The 27,525-nt window shown below is 36.9% G+C and overlaps 2 protein-coding genes across 5 annotated transcripts; one reads left to right on the top strand and one right to left on the bottom strand.

Moving 5' to 3' along the window:
• Nucleotides 1–522: 522 nt before the first annotated feature.
• On the top strand, nt 523–6,326 carry LOC108680365 (mitochondrial protein C2orf69 homolog). Of its 3 annotated transcripts, none has more exons than XM_018169172.2 (5): nt 523–837; nt 3,534–3,655; nt 4,105–4,486; nt 4,808–4,942; nt 5,449–6,326. In XM_018169172.2, the coding sequence occupies exons 1-5, from the start codon at nt 721–723 to the stop codon at nt 5,614–5,616; spliced, it is 924 nt and encodes a 307-aa protein (XP_018024661.1). In that variant the 5' UTR covers nt 523–720; the 3' UTR covers nt 5,617–6,326. The 3 variants fall into 3 exon arrangements, with proteins under 3 accessions (XP_018024661.1, XP_018024663.1, XP_047739592.1); XM_018169174.2 differs by lacking the exon at nt 523–837 and adding an exon at nt 989–1,283; XM_047883636.1 differs by lacking the exon at nt 523–837 and having other exon boundaries at nt 3,615–3,670.
• On the bottom strand, nt 6,117–26,900 carry LOC108680367 (trimeric intracellular cation channel type 1B.1). Of its 2 annotated transcripts, XM_018169175.2 has the most exons (8): nt 26,669–26,900; nt 16,362–16,518; nt 15,564–15,659; nt 14,642–14,730; nt 12,667–12,754; nt 11,998–12,118; nt 10,991–11,153; nt 6,117–6,995 (listed from the first exon to the last, which is right to left on the bottom strand). In XM_018169175.2, exons 1-8 carry the CDS (start codon nt 26,787–26,789, stop codon nt 6,991–6,993), a joined length of 840 nt encoding a protein of 279 aa, XP_018024664.1. In that variant the 5' UTR covers nt 26,790–26,900; the 3' UTR covers nt 6,117–6,990. The 2 variants fall into 2 exon arrangements, with proteins under 2 accessions (XP_018024664.1, XP_047739596.1); XM_047883640.1 differs by lacking the exon at nt 6,117–6,995 and having other exon boundaries at nt 10,200–11,153.
• Between the last annotated feature and the right edge of the window lie 625 nt (nt 26,901–27,525).

The raw sequence follows: 27,525 nt of genomic DNA on the forward strand, positions 1-27,525 counted from the left end.
ACAAAGCCGAGTGGTTCATGGCTGATTGGTGGATGTCCGGAGATATCCAAGGCGTTCGATTCAGGGCTTATTGGAGCACAAAATTAGAATGGCACGGCTGCGCTCCCCGCCAACATCACTTATTTCGACTACCAACTTTACTATCTATTTTGTTAGCAAAATAGCAAAACTGAGCCCAAACTCTCTAACGCGAACTAAAAGCTTTATGGTTGTTAGGTGGCAATTGAATCCTAAATATAATGTATTATACGATTTTATTTAAGGTCGGCGAGTAATATGCAATTCGCTGCAGGCTGGCGGCTTATGTAGCATTGACGGTAATTCAGCTCATACACGTGATGTAATTGTTGTATTTTTTGCTGTCTGAAAGCCTTGAGAGTAAATGCATGCACTACAAATGGTTTGAACTACCTTAAATTTAAAAATTTTCTATTAATTTCAAATGGGGCCTTTTTGGGCCTTTTTTGTGAGTCAGATTGGTCTTTTTCTCTTGGCTCCATCTGGCAACCCTGTCTTAAGTCAGTGAAGTCACAACATTCAGTTTCAGCCGCTGCAGCCAGTAGGCTAGTGAGTAGTGACGATTGTACTAGTTACCCGGAATCATTTGAAAAAATGAATTGATAGAACATCTTAATTTGCATCAGGCGCCGCTGTTGTGTCTTCTTAATCTTATTTATTCAATTGGTTTTCTATACGAAAGATAAAAGCTGCGACTGCGCCATGCGTCTTGGTCCTGTTGAAGGCCATGAAGGCCGTAAAAATCACATAATTTATTCTCCTCCTCGAGTGACTTCAAACGTTACGAACGTCGTTGTCTTTTTCCCTGGAGATGTTCAGGTACTAGCTACTTCGCCTACTTGGAATTTGGGCAATTTTGAAATTTGTGTTTGTAGTAATTTCATGAATAGCCGCACAGTGCACACTATTGACATCTTTTTGACCCTACCGCACCCATCATTGCCATCAACCCTACTACCTACCTAGCTAACTTCACCACACCAGTGACACCACTCATGTACAAAACTGAGCTACAAGTCTCTAGCGCAATCAGAAAATCTCAGTTATTTTGTGGTAACATAACCCTTAAAATCAAAATTTTAAACAGTATTATATGGTTGTCAACTTTTTATTAAGAAGTGGCGAGTTTAATTTAAACTTGCCAAGTCAAGTGCTGTAGCTGCTGAGTGCAAATGTGCTATGTTCAATTTAATATTTAGGCCTAATAGGGGTTAGGCTAGTCTATATTTTATATATGAACTTGTCACGTTGTCAGAAGTCACAAGGTCAAGTGCACATATCATATTAGATCTAAAAATTTAAATCTGTAAAATTGTGTATATATATTCTTTAACCTTAGATCCAATTTTTTTTTAATATGAGCATTGATGTGACATTGATGGTATGTAGAATTTTGTGTAACAGCTCAAATTAGCAAATTTGAATTCATTGTAAAAACTATTTACTCCTCAACTTCACCTCAAGGAGTCTTTTTTTTACTCCTTCAAATATAATTAAAGCAGCATAGTTCTCTGCATTTGTTTACTTTTTATTCTGGAATATTAGGCAGATTTTTTGACAAATTGCTGATAAAAAATTGGCTTTTAAGATGTTTTTTTGTTGAATAGCAGGTAAAAAATGTTTTAATGATTTTTTGTATCTATAAACAGAATTTAAAACCACATATACCTATTTCATTTAACAAATCAATTGATTATGTGTATGAGCAATCTGATGCCAAATAGGGTAAACGCGGTATATTCCGACACTTTAAGGACGCATCGAAAAATGAAAAACTATAAAAAAAACCGTATGCATTACGTAAGTTCTGTTGCCTTCACATGACTCTCAAAACACTTCACTACGCGTCAGCAACAAATGAACGCATGGAACTAAAACAAAGCTTAATATAAAGGAAAAACTAGAGAAGTGACGGAATTACCTACGATGTCGGAATATACCGCGTTTACCCTATATCTACTTTACCGTACCACTTACAAACTGCAAGAAAAGATTTCCCACAATGTTAGAAGCCATGAGATTCCTGCTAAATTAATTATATACCTCCTATCTAATTGTTAACAAAAGTGTCCAATCAGCCTGCAAGATTCCAAATGCAAGATCTCTAAAAAAATTGCTGAAAAAAAGTGTGAAAAGTACGATTTTGGAAAAGTACCTCTATTAAGGTCTGCAGCAAAAAAATATTTGCTGTATTGAAAAATTTTACTTACATAAAAGTTGCACATAGGTGTAAGCTTGAAAATGCAATTGATGGAATTTGCCTATCTCATTCCAAAAAAAAAAAATGGCAGTCATTTCTGCATGACGGGGTAATAAGGGACACCCCTAAAAATGCATTTACAGTTTATCCTCAGTTAGCAAAGGCTCTAGTTAACAAAAAATTGATAAACAGCAAAGAATTTTGATTACATTTACCTTGCTCAGTGAAAAAAATTTCACTTGTCAAAAAATTTATGCATCATCACATCAGTCATCACAAAATTGTGCACAGAATGTCTTACCAATATAGAATTGTGCACTGGGCATCATGGAAATGAAAGTAATTAACCTAAACTATGATTTATTTCTCCAAAACATATGATGGTTGTTTCTAAAACATTCCTTTCTGTATGAGGTCTGTTTTTCATGATATTTTTTTTTGTAGTGAATTCACTTAACCCAATTAAAAAGGTGTGAAATTACAAGCCGTCCTGTGAGCTTACAGATACAGAAGAAATGCTATTTGGCTGCTGATTTGAAGCTTGCAGTGGACAAGGTCATTGTAAATGCTCAATGGCATGTTTATGGATTTGGTAATATCACATCAATAATAAGGTAATGAATGAATATTGTGATATGATATCAATAGAGGATAAACCAGTAAAAAACACAGAAAATGTCATTTATTATATATCTACATCATCTACAATGAAAGAGGAGGACTTCAGAGTAATGTTAGTAATGGATGAGTACACTCTGCATGCTTCAAACATTTTAAAATTGAGTTTTATTTTAAGTTTCTCAGATTACCCCGTTCCCAGGGGTAATTTGGGACAGTTTTATTTTGCATCTGGCACCTTACAAATAGCATAGGGAATTTTTTTATGATGCTATTCGATAGCCCTTGCAAAGAGCTATAAAATGAGCCTAAACTTGTTTTTGAAATGTTTCATGGTAAGAAGATATTAACAAGAAGCGCTCAAAACTGTCCCTTATTACCCCATTAGACAGTACATGTGAAATATATATATATACTGGTTAAAATGCATGAGCTACTGATTAAGGCCCTGGAAAATGGCTGGATTCTACAGAGCATATATGATTTTTGTTTCTTCAAGAAGGGTAGGAGGTTTTCAACTTCATTAGAGTCTCCTTAAATCTGCAAAATAGAAGAATGGAAAATATTGTGTGTTGATAACTTAGGGTTTGTATTTCAGTATTTAATGGCTTGTGAGCTTTATCAGCATCTTAAACTTGAAAATAATTGCAGCACTGCAACATCAAAATGTTAATTAAATATATAACTCATATTGCAGAACTATGTGGAGCAAATGGATGCATCAGAAGATTACCTTAGACCATGGGACTTGGATTCTGTATGTGAGATGCTTTCATCACGAAAACCAAACAGCCACATCATGGTAGTCAGGCCTAGTAGGTAAATGCAGTGCAGGTAGGTTTATTGAAAAATTAAACTTATAGTGACTTGCTAAAGGATATTTTTTCTAGACCTACTTTCTAGTTAATAATGAAAGCAGAATTTTTTGGCTTGCATTAGAAGAACTTTGTTTTCTGCTATCTGATTTTGAGCCATTCATGCTTATACACCGACTTAATAATGGATTAATTTAAAAAAAGTTACTAGAAATTTAAAAGCGAAGAAAAAAAGTTACATTTCAGAAAATAATTGTGAAATGAGAGATCATTGCAATGATCAAGGCAACATTGGAACAGAATCTTGAATCATTCTGCTTTGCATTGTGTAATTGTGAGTATGAAATTACCATCATAAACAACCTATTTCTGTACTACCTATATATTTCCTGATATTGTATAGGTATACTTCATTAGAGCTTTGCCAATTGACATAATGTTTTCTCAGTACAGGATGGAGCACATGATCAACTACTACGATAACTTTGTGACGCTGAATAGATTTGGCGGGCCAGATTACCTAAAAGGTCGCCATGCCATCCCCCATCTCTTCCACCTGGTCCACAATACGCTCAAAACCGTCCAAGAGCCACCCTTCAGATCATTGATCACTGGCAGGGAGCTCATCAGTGAGGACTCTAATGTCTGTAGCAATGATGCATCGCAAGACAATGCTGGAAATGCGAGACAAATACATGGAGATGCGATTGACAGTATCTCCTTGGTCGCCTTCAGTAAAGGTTGCATCGTTCTCAACCAACTTGTCACTGAGCTGTACCTCTTGTCAGAACTTCCAGAAGAGCTACAGACTCTCTACACGAATTTCCTTAAGAAGGTATTTATAAATTTAAGTGCCAGCTGTTATCTGTGCACTGCCAAGATCTTTGAAACTTGCTGCTTCATGCTTCTCATTGTATTGCAAGAATAAAATATTCAACATATTTCAACTACCAAATCATTGATTTTAAATTTATTCTCAATTTGCAAGCCAAGCAAACATGCGATCTTAATACTTTCAAGCCTATTATAGTCATTTTTTAGCACTTCCAGCAGGTTCTTAGGGCATTGTTATGAAGTGTTTTCATAACAGAAATTGTTTTAGAAAATAAGCGGTATTTCAATTTGGTTTTGAAGATGAATTAATTTGATGGTGCAGGTGAGCGAGATAGCCTGGCTGGATGGCGGCCACCAGGGCAGAGAGGGAGCGTGGATCACCAACCCTAACTTCCTGAAGAAACTTCTTGCTTTCCTGCCTCAACTTTTGGTTACGATTCACGTCACTCCGTATCAGGTATATTACCTACCGCCTTCTTAAGAAGTTTCTCTGTGTTAGCATCATTCATGATTGCATCAAATAAGTTTTTATGTCTGCAACAAATAGGCAAAATTAGAACCCCAAAGTAAATTTAATGATAGATTATAATGTGGATTTATTTATTGATAGATTTATGATGTTGAATTCGAGATCCAGTTGATTGTGTTGAAGAAAATTTCGTTTCATACATTCATTTCTAATCGATAGAAAGGCTCTATTTACGGTAAATCTAGTTTTTCATGAAGAAATTATCAATTATCGCTTAGAAATAATCGGTATGTGTCTATCCTAAACTACGAAAACCTATATTTTATGTAACTAGTCCCTAAAAATTTATTTTGAAGGATTTTTTCTATCTTCCTGTCTCGCTTGAAATGAAGCTTGTTGCTTAGAGAAATGAATTTGCAGTGATTTTCGTTTTTATACTAGATTACGTTCCAGTATTGACGAAACTATGATGTAGAAATCTGTCTACTCGTCAGATGCACGACGCCACCCGTCCGTGGATCGGCAACGAGTGTCGTCGGTTTGAGTCTCTGTGTAGAACAGCTGGAGGTAACGTGAGCTTCACCCTACACGGCGGTGACATAAAAAACCCCAGCATCCGCACACATTTCATGGCACTCGATGCCTACGGCAAGTCAGAATAATAACTTCATAAGAAGCTCGCAGGTTAAGGGTGTGAACAAGAGGCAAGCCCTTCAACGGAAAGGAAAATCCTGTTAGTCGCGCTGTCGTTGGCTCTTGATGCGTTCAGCAAGCTGACGAAAATCTTACCATCGTCAAAAAAGTAAACGATTGTAAAAATAAGACATTCACACGATCAATTTTTGTATTTTGCTCTCAGAATTTAGTTGGGATTAGTCTACGTTGGATTTTCACCCCTGAGTACTGTTTACTGAAGAAGTTTCATCATCAGTTGTCATAGCATCCCAAGTGGAGATCGAAACTACAAATATGTTGCGATAAAGATTATTTCCAGGTTGTGTAGTGTGATTTTTTGTGGTGGTGCTGTCCAGTTTCGTTATCTGTTATTCATATAATATATATATTGATCGTGATCGTTGGATTGTTATCAGCTAATTTTAGTTGATATTCAGTTTGCGACTTGTCAAGGCAGCAGAGGCAATAGGAAAGAAAGACACTTCTCATCACTATCTTTTTATTAGGAATTTTTTAAAATACAGTTTGACTCGAATTAACAACTTGCATAATATTTGCATTTTCAATGTTTTCCTATAGAAGAAATGAGCCTTTTTTCGACCAGTGAGGATACTAAGAGTTTAAAAACGGTTGGAGACCAGGTTGCTGCTCATTGGAGTATATAAATCCTTTCGATAATAAATAATTCCTCATAATGCATTATTTATTTTACATTTGGTTGTGGCGATCGTTTTTCACAATGACTAGAAATGTTGATGGCGTGCTTGAGAAAATACACGAGTTAGCTGCTTTGTATCAAGCTAGGTATTTTGCTTGCATCCATTGCGTGTTGCATTGCATTGCGTTATAAATGCTTATCAACAACTAACATTCACACACCCGCCTTTCCATCACTTTTATTATTAGATTAACAACGTAGAGCTTTCATTAAAAAATAAGATTGAGACGCAATCGTATTAAAATTCATTTATTTTTTGCGAATTAATTTAGAAAGAAACAGGCAAAAAAAACGTCCATACATCTCCATTTACAGTGATTTACTTAGACTGGACACCCCCGACATCTGTATTCGCAATGGTCCTATAAAAATCATGACGATGTGTGTTCTTCATCCAACTTTGCAGTTCATTGATTAAAATATCATACAGATTCTGAAATTATCAACTCCTACTAAGTGAAGTAAAGGCTGGAGTGAAAGAAATGTAAGAATTCTAACCAGCGAATTACTACGGAAGATAAGTTACCATAGAAGGTTGTTGCATTGAGTTCGAAGAATCACATGACACTTCATCGAGATTTTAGAAAGAAATAGAAGATATCCTCGAAGAAGTCCCTGACAGACTCCACGGCCGGCACATGGGCTAACCTGTTCACCATAGAAGGTATTATTATTATTATTATTAATGAAGGAAATATCAATGTGAGGAGGAATTGGGTTCTCTTGATACATTTTTATGAAAGTAAAGCGAATAGAAAGCCTAAGATATGGTGAGGCAGTAATCCAAATGTTATGACACTTGTATGCGATCAATAGCTAACCAATTTATTTGCACGAATGAAATTATATTGAGTAATATATCTGTTACACAAACACTGATGTAATTACTGCAGTTGTAATAAATACACTGATATTATCAGAAAACAATAATATAAACATGAAGTACTATACCCTGAAACCTGGAGTTACTTCCACTCTTAAGTTTAAATTCACACTCAAAACCAATTACTCCATGTCTCAATACTGTCTTATTTCACTAGCTACTTTAGTCTCGCATCTACACAAACTATTGGTTATATTCTCAAAAACTCTAACGGTCACCGTAAGTTCTTCAATCAGTGCAATTGAAGATGGCGAATGATGTTAGTGGATCCAAAACCTGTATGACGATAGGCCGATGAATTATTCCAATTACACTTATTTCGATCCTTAATAAAAACTCAGCTTAAGAATAAAAAAAGTCTTACGTTATCAGCCTATGAATAACATTGCACTTCAGCCACACAAATGTTTCACGCAGGATAACTTAAAAAACACCACCCACACGCAGTAAACAAACAACTCGCACATGATTAAGTAAATACAAGCTTTAATCAGTATTATTACTAAACATTTTGCCACGCAGGACATTTCCAGGACAATGAACTTGGTTGGAACCTTGATTAATGATCTGCTGATGGAAAGACGATATCGTAATATTTTTTAGTGAAACAAAAGCTGCACGTGGATAACTTGAAGTGACAAAAGCTGTTGAGTGTACTAGCAAAATAACATCACAAGGAATAAGGCTCACGCTTGTCAAACAAACTCGCTGTCTCACCTCAGAGCTTCTCGTGTCTGACGTTCTAAATTAAAGATAGTAAAGGCTACTGCATCTTATTATAGACAGCTAGTGCCACACACACAGGAAACTAAGAGCTTAATACTATATGTCTTCATACATTTTCTGAAACTAGACAGTTGCGATGTTAGTTTAAAATTAAATCGTACTAAGAAACTGTAATGGTTTATGGACCGTAGGGCAGTTATAAATAAAAAATGCTCTAGAATTGTCTCTATTCATACGGTGTTACGCAGAAAAACCAAGTTAAATAAAAATGATTATAAAATTGCGACAAGGCGGATGCCACTAAATTTAAGTTAAACTTCTGCTAATAAATGCAATATCAAGACCACACCGAGTTCTAACTATCAGACGTGTAGCCTGGAACACGTTTAGTGAGAGGGATTCTGAATCATGCACGGAATAAAAGTAATGAAAAGAAGATATAGCATCTGCAACCAGTTAGTGAAGCAGGTATAAATGCATTCCGTTATGGCTTAACACAATGCCTAATCCGGTATTAAAATTCATCTCACTATCGTTGGTGTTGAAAATGTCGCAGTACTAAGATGTTATAAGATGAGATTGATGATGCCATAAATTTCAGGAATGCATTGTGATGATGCAGACATCATTATGTATCAGCACTATACGAGCACGACAAACTGGTACAACATTAATAACTCTCATCTCAACTGAACAACCTCCATGTGTTGTTATAGACTTGTCGGAGGGCTCTTAATCAATTATGTGGAAATTCAGAAAATACAATCTGTTTGGCGAATATGGAATGGTCGCCCATGCAAAACACTGCGAAATAAACTAGCGTTCTCATTCATGCAAAGGAGCTGCTTTAGAGGTCGCACGGAACGTAGTTAGGAAAAAAAATGATCCTAAAAACAAGTAAGACTTAACAGCACATTATATATGCGTGATTGTGCAGAATGTCACATACATAAAATGATTCCAATTGAAATTTTTGAAATGAAGATCTCTAATCAGTTTATCCAAATGCACAAATTTTGGAAGAATGACAAAAAAAATGCGCAAAATAGCTACTAGAGTTTCCCTCTTAAATAGACAACAGAGTTCAACGAGAAATGTTTTAATCGCATCATCAATATCAAGGAAGTAAGAGTACAGTACTAGATTTTTGTGGACTGGCTCAAAAATGATCTTAAAATAAAAGACTAGTCGAGCATAAGAAATAACGGAATATAAAGATATATTTAAAAAAATAAAAAACTCCTGAGCAAGAACAGCGCCGTCGGTTATAATAATTATTACAGCAACGCGCCATTAATAATTATTACAGCAACGCGCCATTAATAATTATTACAGCAACGCGCCATTAATAATTATTACAGGAACGCGCCATTAATAATTATTACAGCAACGCGCCATTAATAATTATTACAGGAACGCGCCATTAATAAATCAAGCAAAAGTTGAACGATGTAGATGACAACGAATTGCTTGAAATATTTTGTATGGTTGCAAATGAAAGTGAAATAGAAGCTGGGAAAATTGAATAGCAATCGACAGTTACAACAAATCAGGGTGGAGTGTCACGTTGCGATAAGTAAGACAAAAAAATGTGGCAGGAAAATGTTAAGAAGGTGAGGCATGTTAAATGCGTCAATCCTCACAACAAAAATTATAACGAAACGATAATCATTAATAAGAAATTCATTAACAAACAAAAATTCTTATGAAACGATAATCATTAATAAGAAACTCATTAACAAACTCTAAAAATTAAGCCTGTATAGAGCCTTTTTCGTTGTAGATTTCCTGAAGCAAATCAATCACTAAAATAATAAATTAAATGCACAACAACTTACCGAGCTTTAACAAGTTCAGTCAGCCAGCCAAGGCGACCGTCAGTAACGACGAATGAGAGAGAACTGTTAGCAACGCTTCTTCCAGGCAAAAATATAAAAAAAAACTTTGCAGAAATTATCGCTAGGTATCTAGAGAATCGCCTACTGTTATTGGATTTTGCTGAAATATTTATTATATAAATAGCATCATTATTATTAATTTAGGGGGTAAAGCTGTTGCTTCAAATAGGTTCGTTTGAGCGTCACATTTAAAAAAATTCATTTTCAAAACCTCATCATTTTCATAACTCAATCAAAATGCTAAAATTGAAATTTATAGGCAAAAATCGTTCATTAATCATCGCTGCATGAGCAACGTTTAGAGGAAAAATATACAAAAATTGCAAATTTGCTCCTAAAATTTTTTAATGCTTTGAATTTTAAAAACTTTAGATTACTTTAAAAAAATAATCAATCAGTAGTTTATACTTGGAAGGTTTCAAGTTCTAGAAAAAGTTCTTCCATCATTCCTTACCTAAATCTTACGTTTAAATAGATCTATTATTTTCTTTTTCCGAATTTCACAACCATTTTATTTCATGACTGTACACTGACAACGGTTCCTTCGCTCGGCCAGCGTTTCCCACCGACAATTTCGTTAACAAGGCTACTGCACACAAACGGTCTCTAGCAAATAAAAAGTTTAGGATTACCATACGATAGCCAATTTGTGATCCACGATTTGAGTCAACTACGGGACTACGTCACTCGGTATTAGAGGAAATAACAATTAAATAATAATTGTCACGCTGAGTCACACCTCACCAATGAATCTCACAAAATAAACTGTCCATTAGACTCAATAATTCTTGTGGATAATTAATATCAACATGGGTTCAGAGGCTCAAAGTATCTTGAAATAAACAAAGATGGATAACATGATTCCAAACACTTCATCATAATTTAAAAATTAACCGGAATAAAACTTTCTCCCGTTAATCGTACTTTACGGACATAAAATTTAAAAGTGCAAAAATTTAAAATTTTCTCCAGTTCTGTATTTTAAATCAGGGGATAAAACCGGTTGATGATTCATTAGTTGAGGCTGTTGACCAAAGGGAGGAGGGATGCATGTGCAAGTTTAGATGAAATAATAAGTTCAGGCGATCGTCAAAGTTAAAATGCATGGCCAGCACGTCACTCCCGTTTGTTCTTGCCGTTTTTGGGAGCGTCGCCTTGCTTGTCAGTGCCCGAGGCTCCCCCTTTAGACCCCCCGAGGGTGCGGGACAGGGAGTCCCAAACGCCCCCCATGAATATCGCGCAGAAGAGGTTCTCGAACGGCAGGAAGGGGTCGTGGATACCCAGCAGAATAGACGATAGCTGCCCAGTACAAACATCGTTCAGTCATGGGGGGTGACTTGCACCTTAACTTGCGTAGGTGAAGATGTTATATTATGAAGTGCATATAGAAGATCGTCTTGAGATAACATATACAGTATATATATGTGATTTATTATTATCGTTTTCGGTGGTAAATTTATTAACATCGTTTCGAATTGCAATCTACATTTTCGGCATCGCCGTTTATGGAGTGAATAATAAAATATAGAATTTAATAGAATTGAATAGAATTTTGCATTTATATAGTGGAGCAACTCGCGGTTGCGTACTTTATACTACAAGTTATGAATGAAAATGGCTCACGGGAAGGCCCTTCGATCGAGCGGCAACTAAATCTGATATCAACTGACGAATCGTTGCAGCTGCAACTTTAGCTGAATACTGAAATATTACGCTGATATCGCGCCACTTTAAACTTTATATCATATCAAAGACATCTTCTTGCCGTGAACCTAGAGCTCAGTTTAATAAGGTACAACAGATGTTCCTACATTTCAAGAAAACCTTTGAACGAGCGCCAAAAAATTGACGTAAAATGGAGCACTGGAAGCACACACAGTCTTATGTTTAGTGGTCTTAGACACAAAAAGACGCATGTCTTTGAAGCTAATATTTTATGGAAAGACTGTACTCATTATAAGCTAAATGTCTTCTCTGGGTTTTGATGTAAGCTTAACCCTTTGTCTTCTGTAGGTCTACTGAAGGTAACTCTAATTACCATGCGTCTAGTAACGCATACCTTGAAGTAGATGAAGACACGCGAACACCTTGAAGTAGACGAAGACGCGCGCATACCTTGAAGTAGACGAAGACGCGCGCATACCTTGAAGTAGACGAAGAAGATGCAGACGGCGAAGTAGACGAGGGCGTGGGGGGCGGAGATGAGGTCAGTCTTGCTGTCGAGCACGAACAGCAGCGACGCCGCGATCGAGGCCTTCGTGGCGCTGCCGAGGGTAGAGTGAGAATGGAGTGATGGTAGCGTGAGGGTATATTGATGGTAGAATAGCGTGAGATCAGTGCCCGAGTAATATAGGCGAGTTCACCCTCATTGGCGTGAGGGTATAGTGATGATAGAATAGCGTGAGGGGAGCGAGCGTTGAATAAAGTGAGGGTAGAATTAGTGTAGAACGAGAGAGTGAAAGAAGGATGAGGGTAAATTCACTAACATTGAGGGTCGAGCAAAGGGGAAAAAAGGTAGCGTGTATATAGCGTTAGGGTAGAGAGTGAGGGTAAAGAGTGAGGGTTGAGAGTGAGGGTAGAGAGTAAGGGTAGAGAGTGAGGGTAAAGAGTAAGGGTTGAGAGTGATTTTAAAAAATTTACGTGATATTTAGATAATGAATGTAGCCGATAAAGAAACACAGGAAATAAATATCGTTTTAGACCTGACCTTCACTAAAACTGAGGTCGCGAGTGTCGCCTACATTGAAGCACTAATAATAAGCATCAATATAGACCTATTATTCAGAAATATACAAGCCTATTCGTCACTCACAAGCCAGGCTGCATGAACTCTACGGCCGTGGGGGTCCAGACGCCGCGGGAGAGACGCTCCAGGATCTTCATGAACCCCGAGCCGTTGCCTGGGGGGCGCCGTGGAGACAAGAGTAAACGTATTAACTATTGTAAAGATTATACGGTGGGGTTTATACGTGCAGTTTATACACGTTGTTTATACGGGCAGTTTTTACATGATCTTTTCACGTGCAGTTTATACTTTTTGTTTATACGGGCAGTTTATATTTTTTGTTTATACGTGCAGTTTATACTTGTTGATTATATGTGCAGTTTATAGGTACTTGTTTATACGTGCAGTTTATACATGTTATTTTTTCAAGTGTAAATTTTATAAGTGTTTAATGTATGTTTAGATTTTATTTGTGTAGAGGTTAAAAGTGTTGAGTTGATGCGTGTAAAGTTTATACATGTAAAGTCTAGGGCGAAAAAGAAGCATTGATTCAATATGAAACATATATTGAACAATGATAAATGTCAGCAGGATTTGTTTGATGTAGCATTAGTACGACGCAGCGCTTCAAGGAGAGGAACGAAATACTTTATTATCGCAAGCATTGCAGACGTAGCAGCAAGCCCAAAACAATCTTTGATTTGTCAGAAATATAGCGCCCGCATTACGGTTCAATACCACTCATTTGATTCCTGTTTTGTAAGTTCAAGTACTAATTTCTCAAACTGGTTAAAATGATTGATTTTTTCAAATAATATTTCGATTCTTAAATTCCCAACGTTTTTGACAGGTTCAGCACAGACTTGATTTATCGACATTATATAAACATGTTAACACATTCTCGTGTTCAGATCATGTTTTATTACAGAGCTATTATGGCCAAAAATCATAGAAATACGTGATGCTCAACGACATCAATAATATTTATTATTGTGTTCGGTCCTGTCTTGCTTACGATACTAAATTTCAGTAATAGGTCATAAGTCTCCACCAATATATACCGTTGTACAGTATGTCGACGTTACGCTCGTGAGAACAGTAAATATGTTATTAGATTTAAACGTGGGTTTCGTACCAACTTTGTACTGCGGCACAAATTCTCAACAAGACCTCACAAACAAGCTTCAGTGCAACTAACCGAATCTAGACCAACTCAGAGTAATGATTTATTCATGATTGGTACAATCAAGGAAAATTTTAACAAACTCTTTCGATAGAAGATAAAGCAAAATAAAAAAACAGCTTTACAAAAATATGTTCATTTTCTTCCTTTCTTAATATTAAGGACTGAAGCCTTGTTGTTGTCGACTCGAGAGCTTCACGGCATTAGCGGCTGAATGAGAACGGTTGCCAACTTCGTAATTTACGCTATACAGGAGCGGTATATCTGGGACAGTCGCGTGTACTAGTATATATAAGTAGAAGCAACACCTTTAGTAATTTACGCTATACAGGAGCGTTATATCTGGGACAGTCGCATGTACTAGTATATATAAGTACAAGCAACACCTTTAGTAATTTACGCTATACAGGAGCGGTATATCTGGGACAGTCGCATGTACTAGTATATATAAGTACAAGCAACACCTTTAGTAATTTACGCTATACAGGAGCGGTATATCTGGGACAGTCGCATGTACTAGTATATATAAGTACAAGCAACACCTTTAGTAATATACGCTATACAGGAGCGTTACACCTGGGACAGTCGCATGTACTAGTAAGTACAAGCAACACCTTTACGAAACATTCAGTTTACACGGAAATAATGCAATACATTCGTTTTAACAACACATTTCCTGCAGACGAAAACACTGGGACTCTTAAGTAAGTCCACGCAACGCTTCAATGAGCTTCTCAGTCAACATGGACAACAGCGAGATATGAAAAACGAGCTAGTAAAATTAAATACATATAGCAGAGGTTTTGTCTATATTTGTTTTGACCGAATAACTGAGTTGATAAGCATAGTACTGATATATCAAAGTCCCCCCATCCTCACCCTTGAGGGTGCCCACGATGATCATGATGACGTAACCGTTAGGGTAGAGCTTAGCAACGTGGCCCACGCCATCGTTGATTTTCTTCACTCTGATAACATCAATAAACTATATTCTTTCATAATACAGTTACAAATTGTATCATATTGTTGATTTTCTTCACTCTGATAACATCAATAAACTTTATTCTTTCATAATAGAGTTACAAATTGTGTTATATTGTTGATTTTCTTCACTCTGATAACAGCAAGAAACTATATTCTTGTATAATATAGTTACAAATTGTGTGAAATATTGTCGCAGAAATCATGAATAAACGTATGATACGGTACTCATGATTGTTTGATGGAAGTTTTAATATTGAAAAAACAAAAGTTGTGTAGGCAATTAATTCTTATCCTTTTTATCGCGATAAAAACAAATGATATGTAAGCAAAAATTAGTCCAAGGCCTTTTCATAGGCTGGGACTTGTAAATAGGTACCTATATATCAAAGTGGCAAGATAGGTACCTACATTAAAATATACCATTTGTCCCATAAAATTCATATAATCGATGAAATTGTACAAGTTAGAGGAAAGGAAGGATAAAGCCAAAGAGGAGTAGAGGAAAATCAGACAATAAATGCCTGAACCTTCAAGCACAGATAACGTAAACTAAGGAAAAGACACAAGATCATATAGCATGCAAGCCAGAGAACACTTTCCGCTTCATGAGTGGGAGATGTGGAGGATACAAGTGAGTCATAAAACTGGAGGATATAGTGGAGGATATAAATAGGTTATACCAGTCAGGGATACAATAACAAGAGGAGACAAATAGAGGATACAGATGGTGGAGACAAATAGAGGATACGGATGGAGAGCACCAGGGAAGGATACCAGAGCAGTATACAATAGGATGACACACAGGAAGGATACTGACCGATAAACTTCCTTCATGGCAGCGAGGACGACTTTAAGAGGAAGGCACTTGGCGATGTGGTAGCCCACGTCAAAAGGCGAGTAGTAAATGACGTACCTGCAGCAGTAATAGGTCACGTGTTCTTGTTATTATTGTGCACAGAACTGATCACGAAATAGGAAGTATAATGGCATATTATTATAAGACTAACTTAACTTAGCAGGCGTTTAATACGTTGATTAGGCTCTATAGTAAATGAGTATAATACGTTGATTAGGCTCTATGGTAAGTGAGTAATACGTTGATTAGGCTCTATAGTAAGTGAGTAATACGTTGATCAGGCTCTGAATGAGGAGCAAAATTAAAATAATAAAATAAAAATGTCAAGGTTAGTGAGCACCCGAAATCACATAATTATTAGAATTGTAAGTGAAGGTTACTAGTAAAAATTGAGGCACATTTTTTATTATCATTTTTATTTTATTTTAGGAGTGACATTGTCGATCCTGCGTTCAAACTGTTACTATCACAAATGTATTCAAATAAGACGGTTCCAGGGCATGCGTATAGGACAGAAAGGGCATCAATTCAATTAAATATCAGTAGAAGGTCGGATAATGCACCTCACGTCAGTGACGGGTATGTGTACAAATTAAACCACACAATGAAATTTCATTTCTAGTGGAATATCAATAATAGAGAGACTAATACGAACAGACTCCTGGTCATGATAAACACATAATAAAGTACCGGTAAATATATCATTAGCAGCATAAAGTAATTTCTTATGTACACATAGGTTAATTAAGTTACACGCACCAGACGGCGGTGGCAAGCATGAGCTGCTGGTTGTTCTTGAAGACTCCCAAGGCAGGCTCCCCCAGCAGGAGGCTCGTCAGGATGCCCCCCGCGAAGATGGTTAGCATGCATGACACCCAGTTGGCCAGCGGGTGCTTCCGGGAGAACGGCTGCGCGCCTGCACGCCACATGTTAACTATTATTATTAATATTATTATTATTATTATTCTATAAAGCATTTATAGTGGCGTCTGGTTGTCGGCTGGGCGCCTGCACGCGACATATTAATTATTATTATTATTATTCTACGAAGTATTTATCGTGGCGCCTGATTCAAATGAACTTCGAGGGCACGTCACACATAAGATTGATAGGCTCTTGTAATTCTGATACGACTCCAGTGTGGCCTTGGCTACGTCCTAAATGTATATACAGTATATATATACTAAAGATATTAACGATATTTAGGACTAAATTGTTGCAAATCATATAAATACCTACTAAAGATATTAACGATATTGAGGATTAAATTGGTTGCGGATAAAAACACGCAGAACGGAGCCTTAGAGGAGTTCGTGTGCGACACATCCAGGCTATAATACTGATACGAGTGAGGACACTGCTATATGGGGACTAAATTGATTTTTATCGGGTGTTCGAATCACGGTTGACATCGGCAAGGTCTCAATGAAGACAATTTTAAATATATGAGCGACTAAAATGCACAAATAAACATGATAATGGATTGATGGTGATGGATCAGACACAAAATATAACAATGAATGACAACAAACAATCAGGTGACAGATTGTAACTATTTCATTCGATACAAAAATATAACAATGGCGCGAGGGCATTCCATGTGGTGATTTACAGATAGATGCAATGAAATTCTCCACCGCTGACGATTTTGAGGAAATGAATGCCAGTCAAAAATTTAAAGATCACCAAACATAAATATTTAGAGCAGTCACGAAAGCGTTTGACAAAGTTGACCATGGAGTGCTCTTCAGAAAATTGAGACTACTAGGGTCGGAGGTGAATTGCTGGCATGGATCCACAGCTTCCTAACAGAAAGACTACAAGCTGTCGTTGTAGGAGGCTCGAGATCGAGTGAGGCTATAGGGTGAAGAGTGGAACACCACAGGGAACGGTACTCGGCCCAATCCTCTTCCTCATCCACATCGCCGACATAGATATGGCAGTGAACCACGCCACTGCATCATCATTCGCGGACGACACCAGGATGCTAATGACCATAACAGACATGCAGGAGGGACTGCGAGAGGTTGCAAGAAGACCTCTCTGCAATATATGACTGGGCCCAAGTGAACAACATGCAGTTCAACGGGACCAAGTTTGAGGTTTTGAGATACAGAGATAGCGGAAGAGCTGGTATGGAGCACCGCATACCTAGCACCTGACAACTCGGAAATCGAAGAGAAATAACTTGATCGTGATCTAGGAGTGTTGACCAAATACATAGGTCAATTTTGGTGATCACGTAACGGCAATAACCGCAAGAGGTAGGCGACAGATGGGGTGGATCTGGCGTACTACGTTTAGAACAAGAGAAGCGGAACCGAAGATCACACTCTTTTGAGCCCTTGTAATACCAATTCTCGAATACTGCTGCCAGCTCTGGACCCCGTTCACACTCGGCGCAGTGCGGCAACTGGAAAGTGTCCAGCGAACCTTCACTTCCAGGATCAGAGAGATGGAAGAGTTGAACTACTGGGAGAGGTTGAAGCGCCTGCATGGGTCTGTATTTACTACAGAGAAGACGGGAGAGGTATATGTCATTCTGTATGCATGGAAAATGATAACCGGAATGGAACCAATCTTCGAGAACGAGGCCTTCAGAATTGAGACAACGAGAGAAGGGCGAGACTATGCAAGATCCCTCCACTACGTAACAGATCTGCAATCAGATTTCAATCCTTGCGGGAAGAATCACTTTCTGTGGCAGGGCCGAGGCTGTTTAATGTCCTAATAAAGGATCTTATTAGGGGAGTTCACCCTGGAGACCTTCAAGAGACAACTAGACGTGTTCCTGGGAACAATCCCTGATCGACCAGCCCTGCAACACTACCAGCGGCGAGAAGCAAGCAACAGCATCGTGCATCAGCTGGCCCAAATGAGGGCGGATGAACGATAATCAGAGGCGGCGATCCATAGTGGCCTGGGACTGCTATGTCCCAAACAAACACTAAGGATACTAAGGAACGTAAATACCGTCGACGAGATCAGGTCTATGTTGAGCGATGATTTCATTAGAACTTATCTCGTGGGCACTCGAGATATTAATTTATCTACACTAGTTTATCGCACACTCCAGGTATATACATTACCACGGAGTGACAGGCACGAACCTCTCTCATATGTCGTATCAGTGAATCGTAGGAGCTGTTGTGGAATCGTGAATTATTATCACAATAATAATCATTATTATTATAATAATACTTATTAGTGAATCGTGGAAGCATTAAAATAGCCAGTTAGATTTGACCTTTGTTACGAATTAGAATGGAACGAATTAAATATTCCTATTTATAACATACACACAAAAAAATGAAAATACAGATGACAATACCTAGAGAATTAGAGATATTGAAAGATTCAGACTCATGGCGAGAAAATTTGTTAAACTTTTCTGAGAAAGGGTTTTCTGCTTAGTGCGGCATGGATAGAAAAAATCGTTGTAAACTGTTATAAGTTTGAATTAAATGAACAAAAAACATGCGGTTTTTTCGTTAATTTAAAAGTGTTTTTTGTTTAAAGACAAACGATTAACATAGTGCATTTTGTTATAAAATCCAGAGACGATAACTAGATTTAAATGAATTTCTTCCCTCAACAGCTAGGCACAATCAAAAGTTTGATATTTGACATAGAGACGATGCAGGTCATTGAGATGGCACGAAACATACTTTAAATGTATCATTATTTAAAACGAGCTGCAGTAGGAAACAATGTCTGGCTAGTTTTTCCCATTGTCCAACCAATCATGAGACGACATTGTATTCCATGAAAACAGTTTTGCTTCTACTCTTGTGACACTTTTTCGTCTGCAATTAAACAAGTTAATTCTTTGTTGTAAGCCAGAGCATGGTACAATTACCAAAAAAAAGATCAATTTCGATAATGCAAATCCGTTATATTAAATAGTAAAATGGAGGCACAGAGTTTGGTTGACCACGCACGTACGCAAGAGTTTTTCCTCGATAATTTTAGCCGGGAGTTGACAGCTGCCCACGACGAGAATTGTATAGCCAAGCATTGCTCGTCATGGCAGCTTTCCTTCCTGAGGTATCAGGCAATAAATAGAAGCACGATACACTTGCTTTTATGTAAACAAAATATAATAACTACAATTTTATAGAGTATTTACATGAGTATATATATTTATTTATAGAGTATTTACATGAGTATATATATTTATTTATAGAGTATTTACATTTTATAGAGTACCCTATTTACATTTTTTAGTAAATCAGCATTCTTTAATGTTGCTTCTGCTTGTACATTAGTTGCGAAGTCATCGGAATTCGTTCGACCGCTGTCTAATGCAGCGCACGATTTTCCGCTGTGTTTTGACGCGAGTGTAGATAAAAAATCCATTTGAGTAACTTTGAATCACTTATCTGAAACACAATAAAAAAAACTTTGAAAAAAGTAATGAACAACTAAAAGGTTTGTAAAAACTTAGACTATTTCAACACAGCACACGTTGGTAAACGTTGAAAGAATATATTGGTGGGAAGGTGCTCCGAGACACGTTTGTAGTCTGAAGTTTTTAATTTTTTACCTCTTCACATCTTTGCTTAAATACTGACCTAGAACCCATTATTACCATTCAGGCCATACGCTCATTCGTCACACAACACATACACAATTATTAAATTCAAAATGCTGTCTGGACTATCAGTTTATTGTGTTAGCTTAGATGAAATTATTGCCACATTTTAAGCCCATCCCAACATGAATAACTTAAAATTAACGTAACATCTTTAATTAGAGATAATTGAATCAAATATTTAAAACGGTAAAAACATCATATGACAAGATAGTTTAGAGGAGACAATTCGATACGATTGTCTTTACACGAGCTTGACGATATTACGAAACAGTACTGAAGCAATAGACGTATACGTAACACTTGGTAGTGAAGCAATGTACCTACGCGCATTGTTGTTCAATGATCGCTCTATTAGCGATCATGGCCAGCGGGTCAGTGACCACCAAATGAACAGCAGCACAGGGTTTTCAACTTGAAATTGGGATAGCTACATGAGCATTAATATAAGTTATAGCAATGTTAGCAAATATTAACAAAATAAAAACAATATGGTGAGAAGCAATTAAATGTCTCAATAACTGAGAATTTAGAAAGAAACAAGAAAGACAATACAAGAATAATTGATTAGGCTTAATAGTAGATAACCTTCAAAATCTAGCATCATCTTGAAAGTAGAAAGTTCAGGGGCATCAAGGCAACAACCTCAGGCAACAATTAATGTGTGGAGTACATACAAAGCTCGGGCACAAACAAGCGATCTCAGGCAACAATGTGTGGAGTANGGTAATTGTTATTGATGGTAACGAACTCAATAGTTCAATAAAGGTAATTGTTATTGATGGTAACGAACTCAATAGTTCAATAATGGTAATTGCTATTTATGGTAACTAATTCAATAACGGTAATTGTTATTGATGGTAACGAACTTAATAGTTTAATAATGGCAACTATTGTTGATGGTAACGAACTCAATAGTTCAATAATGGCAATTGTTATTGATGAAAAAGAAATCAATAGTTCAGGCGCATCTGCCTTAACACCAAACAAGATTGGGATGATCATAGAACAGTGAAACTAACTGATTTTGTTGATAATTGTACCTATGAACTCGAACAGATTTACTGAACTGGTAAAAAATAAAAGAGTATAAAGGCCGTTCAGAGCTGTAAACGAGTACCGTCAACCGGGGCTACTCGGGACGATTTTGAATGTTTTTCATTCATAACTTCTTACAATGAAACATTTCGTAAACAAGTTTAGGCTCATTTCAAAGCTCTTTGCAAGGGCTATCACATGGCTTCTCCAAAAAAATTCCATATGCTATTCGTAAGGTGCCAGAAGCAAAAAAAGAGTGTCCCGAGTAGCCCCGTCGAACGGGGCTACTCGGGACGTGCACTTGGAATAGAACTTCATTTTAAAACATTTGAAGCATGCAGAGTGTACTCATCCATTACTAACAGTACTCTGAAGTCTGCCTCTTTCATTGTAGATGATGCAGAGGTAGAATAAATGACATTTTCCGTGATTTTTACTTGTTTTTCCTTTATTGATATGATATTACCATATACATTAATTACCATATTATTGATGCGATATTACTGTATCCATGAACGTGCCATTGAGCATTTACAGCAACCTTGTCCACTGCAAGCTTCAAATCAGCAGCCAAGTAGCATTTATTCTGTATCTGTAAGCTTACAGGACGGCTTGTAATTTCACACCATTTTAATTGGGTTAAGTGAATTTACTATAAAAAAGATCATGAAAAACATACCTGAAACAGAAAGGAATGTTTTAGTGACAACCATCATATGTTTTGGAGAAATAAATCATAGTTTAGGTCAATTACTTTTCATTCCATGATGCCAGGTGCACAATTCTATATATGACATTCTATGCACAATTTCGTGATGACTGATGAAACACAAATTTTTCGATAAGTGAAATTTTTTTCGCTGAGCGAGGTAATTGTAATCAATATTCTTTGTTTTTAATCCGTTTTTTTCGTAACTGGAGCCTCTGCTAACTGAGATTCTACTGTAAATGCGTTTTTGGGGGTATCCCGAATAGCCCTGGGGGGGGTGTCCCAAGTTGCCCTGCTGTGCGGAAATGGCCGCCATTTGAATTGAGGTATGTAAATTCTGCAAATAAAGTTTTCATGCTGACACTTGTCTGCCACTTTTTTCTAAGCGCAATTTTTTAATACGGCAAATATTTTTTTACTACAGACCTTAGCAGAAGTAACTTTTCAAAATATCGTTTTTCACCATTTCTTTCAGGAATTTTTCTTTGCTAGTATATGTAGTATTTTTTAATTTCCTTTATACTACATAGATAGGAAAAATGTTGAAGTTTATGCCACTATATTTAGTTTTGCAATATTCCAATTAGTTTTGCTACCAAAACAGTTTTATGCCTTATCGGAGGACCGTCCCGAGTTACCCCGCCCGTCCCGAGTAGCCCCGGTTGACGGTATCTTATAGAAATGCTAAATTCACACTAGTTTTCGAACTGTGCCAACTGAATAGATTATAATAATTTAGATAGTAACAATAAAACAGTACTATCACAAAATTTGTCTAATGTCCAATGATACAGTAAGATGCATTGTAGACATTAAAAATTCTTCCTTATAACCTCAAGTCCCCAATAAGCTTTAATCGTTTTGTACGGTATATCATTATTGACTGTACTGATTTCATGGATTTTTATTCTACATCCATAAATTATATACCGGTACACAAAAAAAATTCATCAGAGCTCTTCTTTACCTTATAATATAATCAACAATTTCATGAAATATGGCAACAGGTTTTGCAACAAGATCTGTACCACAAATAGGATGCAAAAGCAATATTTCATTCTAGTTAGATGAAAATAAATACTACCGGTACATTAGAAAGCAGTCAATTTTCACAGCTCATGCCCAGCCAGCTTTCCATGAGGTCAAAGACATTATTATCAGAAGTGTGTTTTGTAATGTTTAAGCAATAGATAGATGGGTAGTCACAGCTACTGAATCATATCAGGAAGGTCCTTATACAATTTTAAGCATAGAAATTTTTTGCATGGTTAGGTACCTTTGTACAGTAAAAACTTTTTGCTATAGATGGCCAGAGTGGCAAGAATTTCCTTTCTGAGCCAGTATAATGGACAACCCTAGAGGTAAGAAGTTCAATTAAATCATACTATATGTAAATTGTTGATAATAAAACTGCAACATTGAATCAAATATACCACTAATTTACAACAAAATGTAACTTAGCAGCTGGAAGATTCCACTAATCATTTGAACAACTTCTACCTTTGATCCAAAGGGTCCAATAATTTTCTGTTCTTAGGTAGGAGACAGGACCTAAAAAATATATATAACTCCATACTCACTGCATTGAGTGACAGAGAGCGCATTTTCTCCTCAATGTCTCGAAGAAAACATGAAGTCACGGATGGACAGACGGACATGGCAAGCATAATAGTGTATTTTTTCCATAAATATGGAAATGCACTAAAAAAGATAATTGAGTTGCTACTGATCCAGTACTGGATTTTATCAACCATTCTCTTTTTTATGTAGAATAATACCATGCTGCCCAAAAACAACTATTGTAGTTAATAAGTAACATAAAAAAAGATTGAAGCTTTTAAAATCATATACCGTAAAATGGGGTAACTTAGACTGGCGGGGTAACTTAGACCACTTTTCGTTTTTTTAACAAAAACCCCCAAAACTCAAAAACTATTTGCCATAGAAAAATTTTGTCAATGGTCATTAAAGGCCTAATACTGAGGCTACATAACACAATAGAAAGATTTAAAAAGTTTGCATATCTAATAGGTTAAAAAATTAAAAATGTTGCATATCTAATAGGTTAAAAAATTAAAAATGTGACCCATGAAAAAAACCTATTATTTAAAGCCTGTCAGAGTATCCCCTTCAATTTTTTTTTCATTTTTTGGTTAAATAACTCCAGGTTTTGATGCATTGTAGTAGAACTCTTCTAGTTACATATGCAAATGACAAATTTTAGGAAAATGTCATAGTTTGCAAATGGGGGGCACCGCCCCCAAATGGGGTAACTTAGACCACCTAATATCAGCCCTGAAGGGGTAACATAGACCGGCTTGGAAGTTAATATAAAATTACCATATATAACATATTTTATGTTTGACAGCCTATTTATGTTTTTTCTTTATGTTTCAGACTCTACAGAGTCTTATATATGGTAATTTTAACTTAATTTCCAAGCCAGTCAATATTACCCCATCAGGGCTGCCATTAGGTAGTCACATTTCCCTCATTATGGGGCGGCGCCCCCCATTTGCAAACTATGACACTTTCCTCAAGTTTGTCATTTGCATATGTAACTAGAAGAGTTCTACTACAATGCACCAAAACCTGGAGTTATTTGGAGTTATTTTAGCAAAAAATATAATTGATTTTACCACCCGGTCTGAGATACCCCAAGAGCTGGGGTAACAAAGACCATCAATTTTTTTTAAATTACATAAAGACTATGAGAGGCAGGAGCCAGCAATTTATGGTGAGTGAAGCTAGAGTATAGACCTGATTTTGCATGTTTCAATTCAAGTTTAATTTAGCTAGTAAAAAAATGGCATCATTTATAAAAAATGGTCTAAGTTACCCCATTTTACGGTACTGAAATTTTGTGTGAAAAGGAATCTATCAATTTCCCTAGGACTGGGGACCCTAGGCCTAGGACAGTAACCTAGGTATATACACATTGACATACCTAGGTATATGAATAGCTAATTTCACTCAGTCATCAGTCCTATGGTCTTTTCCCGATTTCTTTAGTGAAAAGTAACAAAAAATGCTATTTTCTGAATGATATTTTTGAAAATTATCGATGAAATTATGGTTTTTGCCCCCAATTTTAGTAATTTTCTGCCAGATATTCCAAATTGGCTAGTGGCAGTATCATCCAAATTGCCATTGGGCCATTCTGCCATTGGGCAGTACCCCAGGGGCAGAGTATCATTACTTATCATTGAGGCTTGATGGCAGGAGATATTTCCAAATTCCAAACAAGGGTGAAAAATCTCTACCATCAAGTGTAACTGACACAGTGAGTCAGTGACACTTATATTATTTGCAGCCTAGAAAAGGAATGTAAATATTTTCTTTTCCATACAAATAAATGATGCAATGATGATACATGACATAACCAATGCAGGAAATATAATGGGGAGTGCGGACAACATAAAATATTAAAAAAAATCTTTTTAAAAAACATGTTTTTCTTGTGGACTAAAAAGTAGAAAATAAATTATGGCTCTCCCCAGAAAAACGTGTGTCAGGCAGATTTATGCCACACTCAGGATGATGTATGTTTTCGGTGAATTTTCCCGCGCATTTTCACTTTTTTTAAGCTATTGCTGTGCACAGTTGGCGCAATGTAATGAAAATTGATTATCTTCGCGCACGTGTTCGCGCAGTCCTGGCCATCTTTATTTTAGAAGAAATTTTCTCCAAAGTCATATGGCAACACTGAACACCGTCTGTTTACATTTTGTATGTATAACAGCCGCAGTTTAAATTCAAATTCGGTCCACCACGCCCCACGGCCAGTGTAGCTGTCAGCTGACTTTCTTCAGAAGTGCAAAAGCTTTTGCCGGTGAAGGTGTTTTACGATCGGTCCGTAAAGAAGCGTTGATCGGTTCAAAATGACATAAGAACAGGTTCTTTTGAATAACCTATGGATTGCCACCATGGCGCACGGCGCATTTTTTTACCAACGTAGTACGGCGCACCGCACAGGTCGTTAAAATGACAAAATAAATTTCCGCGTACCTGGCACTGAGTGGCACATCTTCCTGACCATGGGATTTATGATTAAAGCAAAAAGCACACAAGACACGAATTTTGGAAATTTGATAGTGAATGTACAGCCCGACCCACGTTTTTTGGAGCCTAGGCAAGCCATTATTTATTTTCTACTTTTTAGTCCACAAAAAAATGTGGTTTTTAAAAAGATTTTTTTTAATATTTCATTTTCTACTTTTTAGTCCACAAGAAAAACGATTAAGATTTGATTAAGTATGACTTGACGTTGACGACGTACGTCAAGTTGACGTACGTATCGATGATACCGTATTGATACGCAGCGTCAGCGCCTGCTCGTCTATAACGTCATACGTCAGCGCCTGCACATCATACTATAATTATGTACTTTACTCAATTAAGCTAATTTAGGTCTCTAATTGCTAGTTTTTATGATTGTATATGAAATTGTTTGGCGAAAATAGCCTGCATGCCAAATTTCTGATCTCTAGACTCTAGAGCAATCAGAAGTGGGCTAATTTTCGCTGTCAATGTTAACAACAAGTCAACAAACAATTTGAAACAAACAAACGCGATGCTGAATAAAGAAAAACGTGTTAAAAAATCAATGGAATACACTATAACTGATGTTAATGTGGTAGATAAGAAAATCAGTGCCATCGGTGGAACAATAATATCATTTGAGTTTTCATCTCTAGACAGTCAAACTCAGTTTAGCTAACTCACCCGTGCCAACATCTTCTCTGGCGTAGAGACAACAAATCACGCAATGTGCTATATCAAAATATGGGAACATTTTTAATTTTGTGACCTGATTGGCCAACTCTAAAAATGCCTCGGGATCCATGATGGCACACCAAATTTAGATATGTAGTTAAAATATGACGATCCCTCTCAACGTCTCTCACACTGGCCCCAACCGCCCACAACCAACTCTCACGACGTCCGGACAAACACTGACTCGGACTAGGTGAATGGTGATGGCACTGATGCCATCACCGTGATGGTGCCAAGAAAAAAGCAGGAAGATGAAAGTAGCGGAATGGTCGGTGCCATGGTTGAAATGGTCGGTGCCATGATTTAAATGTTTAAACGGGGATACCCATGGTTGAATTAATAATGTTATTTAACCATGGGGATACCCATGGTTGAACCATGAGGATACTATGATACTTGATTCATTATATCAACGGGTAAAATACTCATAACATAACATAACATAGTGATGTCGGCGCTGAAGTGTAGGCCTGATGTGGCCTGTCGCCGATTCTTTTCCTTTTCGTGCCTTGTTCACAGAAGATCTAATATCGTGTTATTTGCCAGGATCTTTTCATGAATGGCGATAGTTTGAAGTAGCTACTAGACTTCCACCGGGTTCGATAAGGAGCTAGGCATATCAAATCTGAACATATATTTTTCCATAGCTTTATCTAGTCTGTTCTTGAACGCGTTCATACTTGGAGCGCCAACGATGTCATCGGGGAGGCTGTTCCACATGTCGGTGATTCGAAGCGAGAAATAATTTTGTCGCGTGGAGAAGTTGCAGCGCAAAATGAGGTCCCCACGTAGACGTCGATAACTGA

The sequence above is a fragment of the Hyalella azteca genome, unplaced genomic scaffold, assembly GCF_000764305.2.
Source record: "Hyalella azteca isolate HAZT.00-mixed unplaced genomic scaffold, Hazt_2.0.2 contig1718, whole genome shotgun sequence".
NCBI lineage: Eukaryota > Metazoa > Arthropoda > Malacostraca > Amphipoda > Hyalellidae > Hyalella > Hyalella azteca.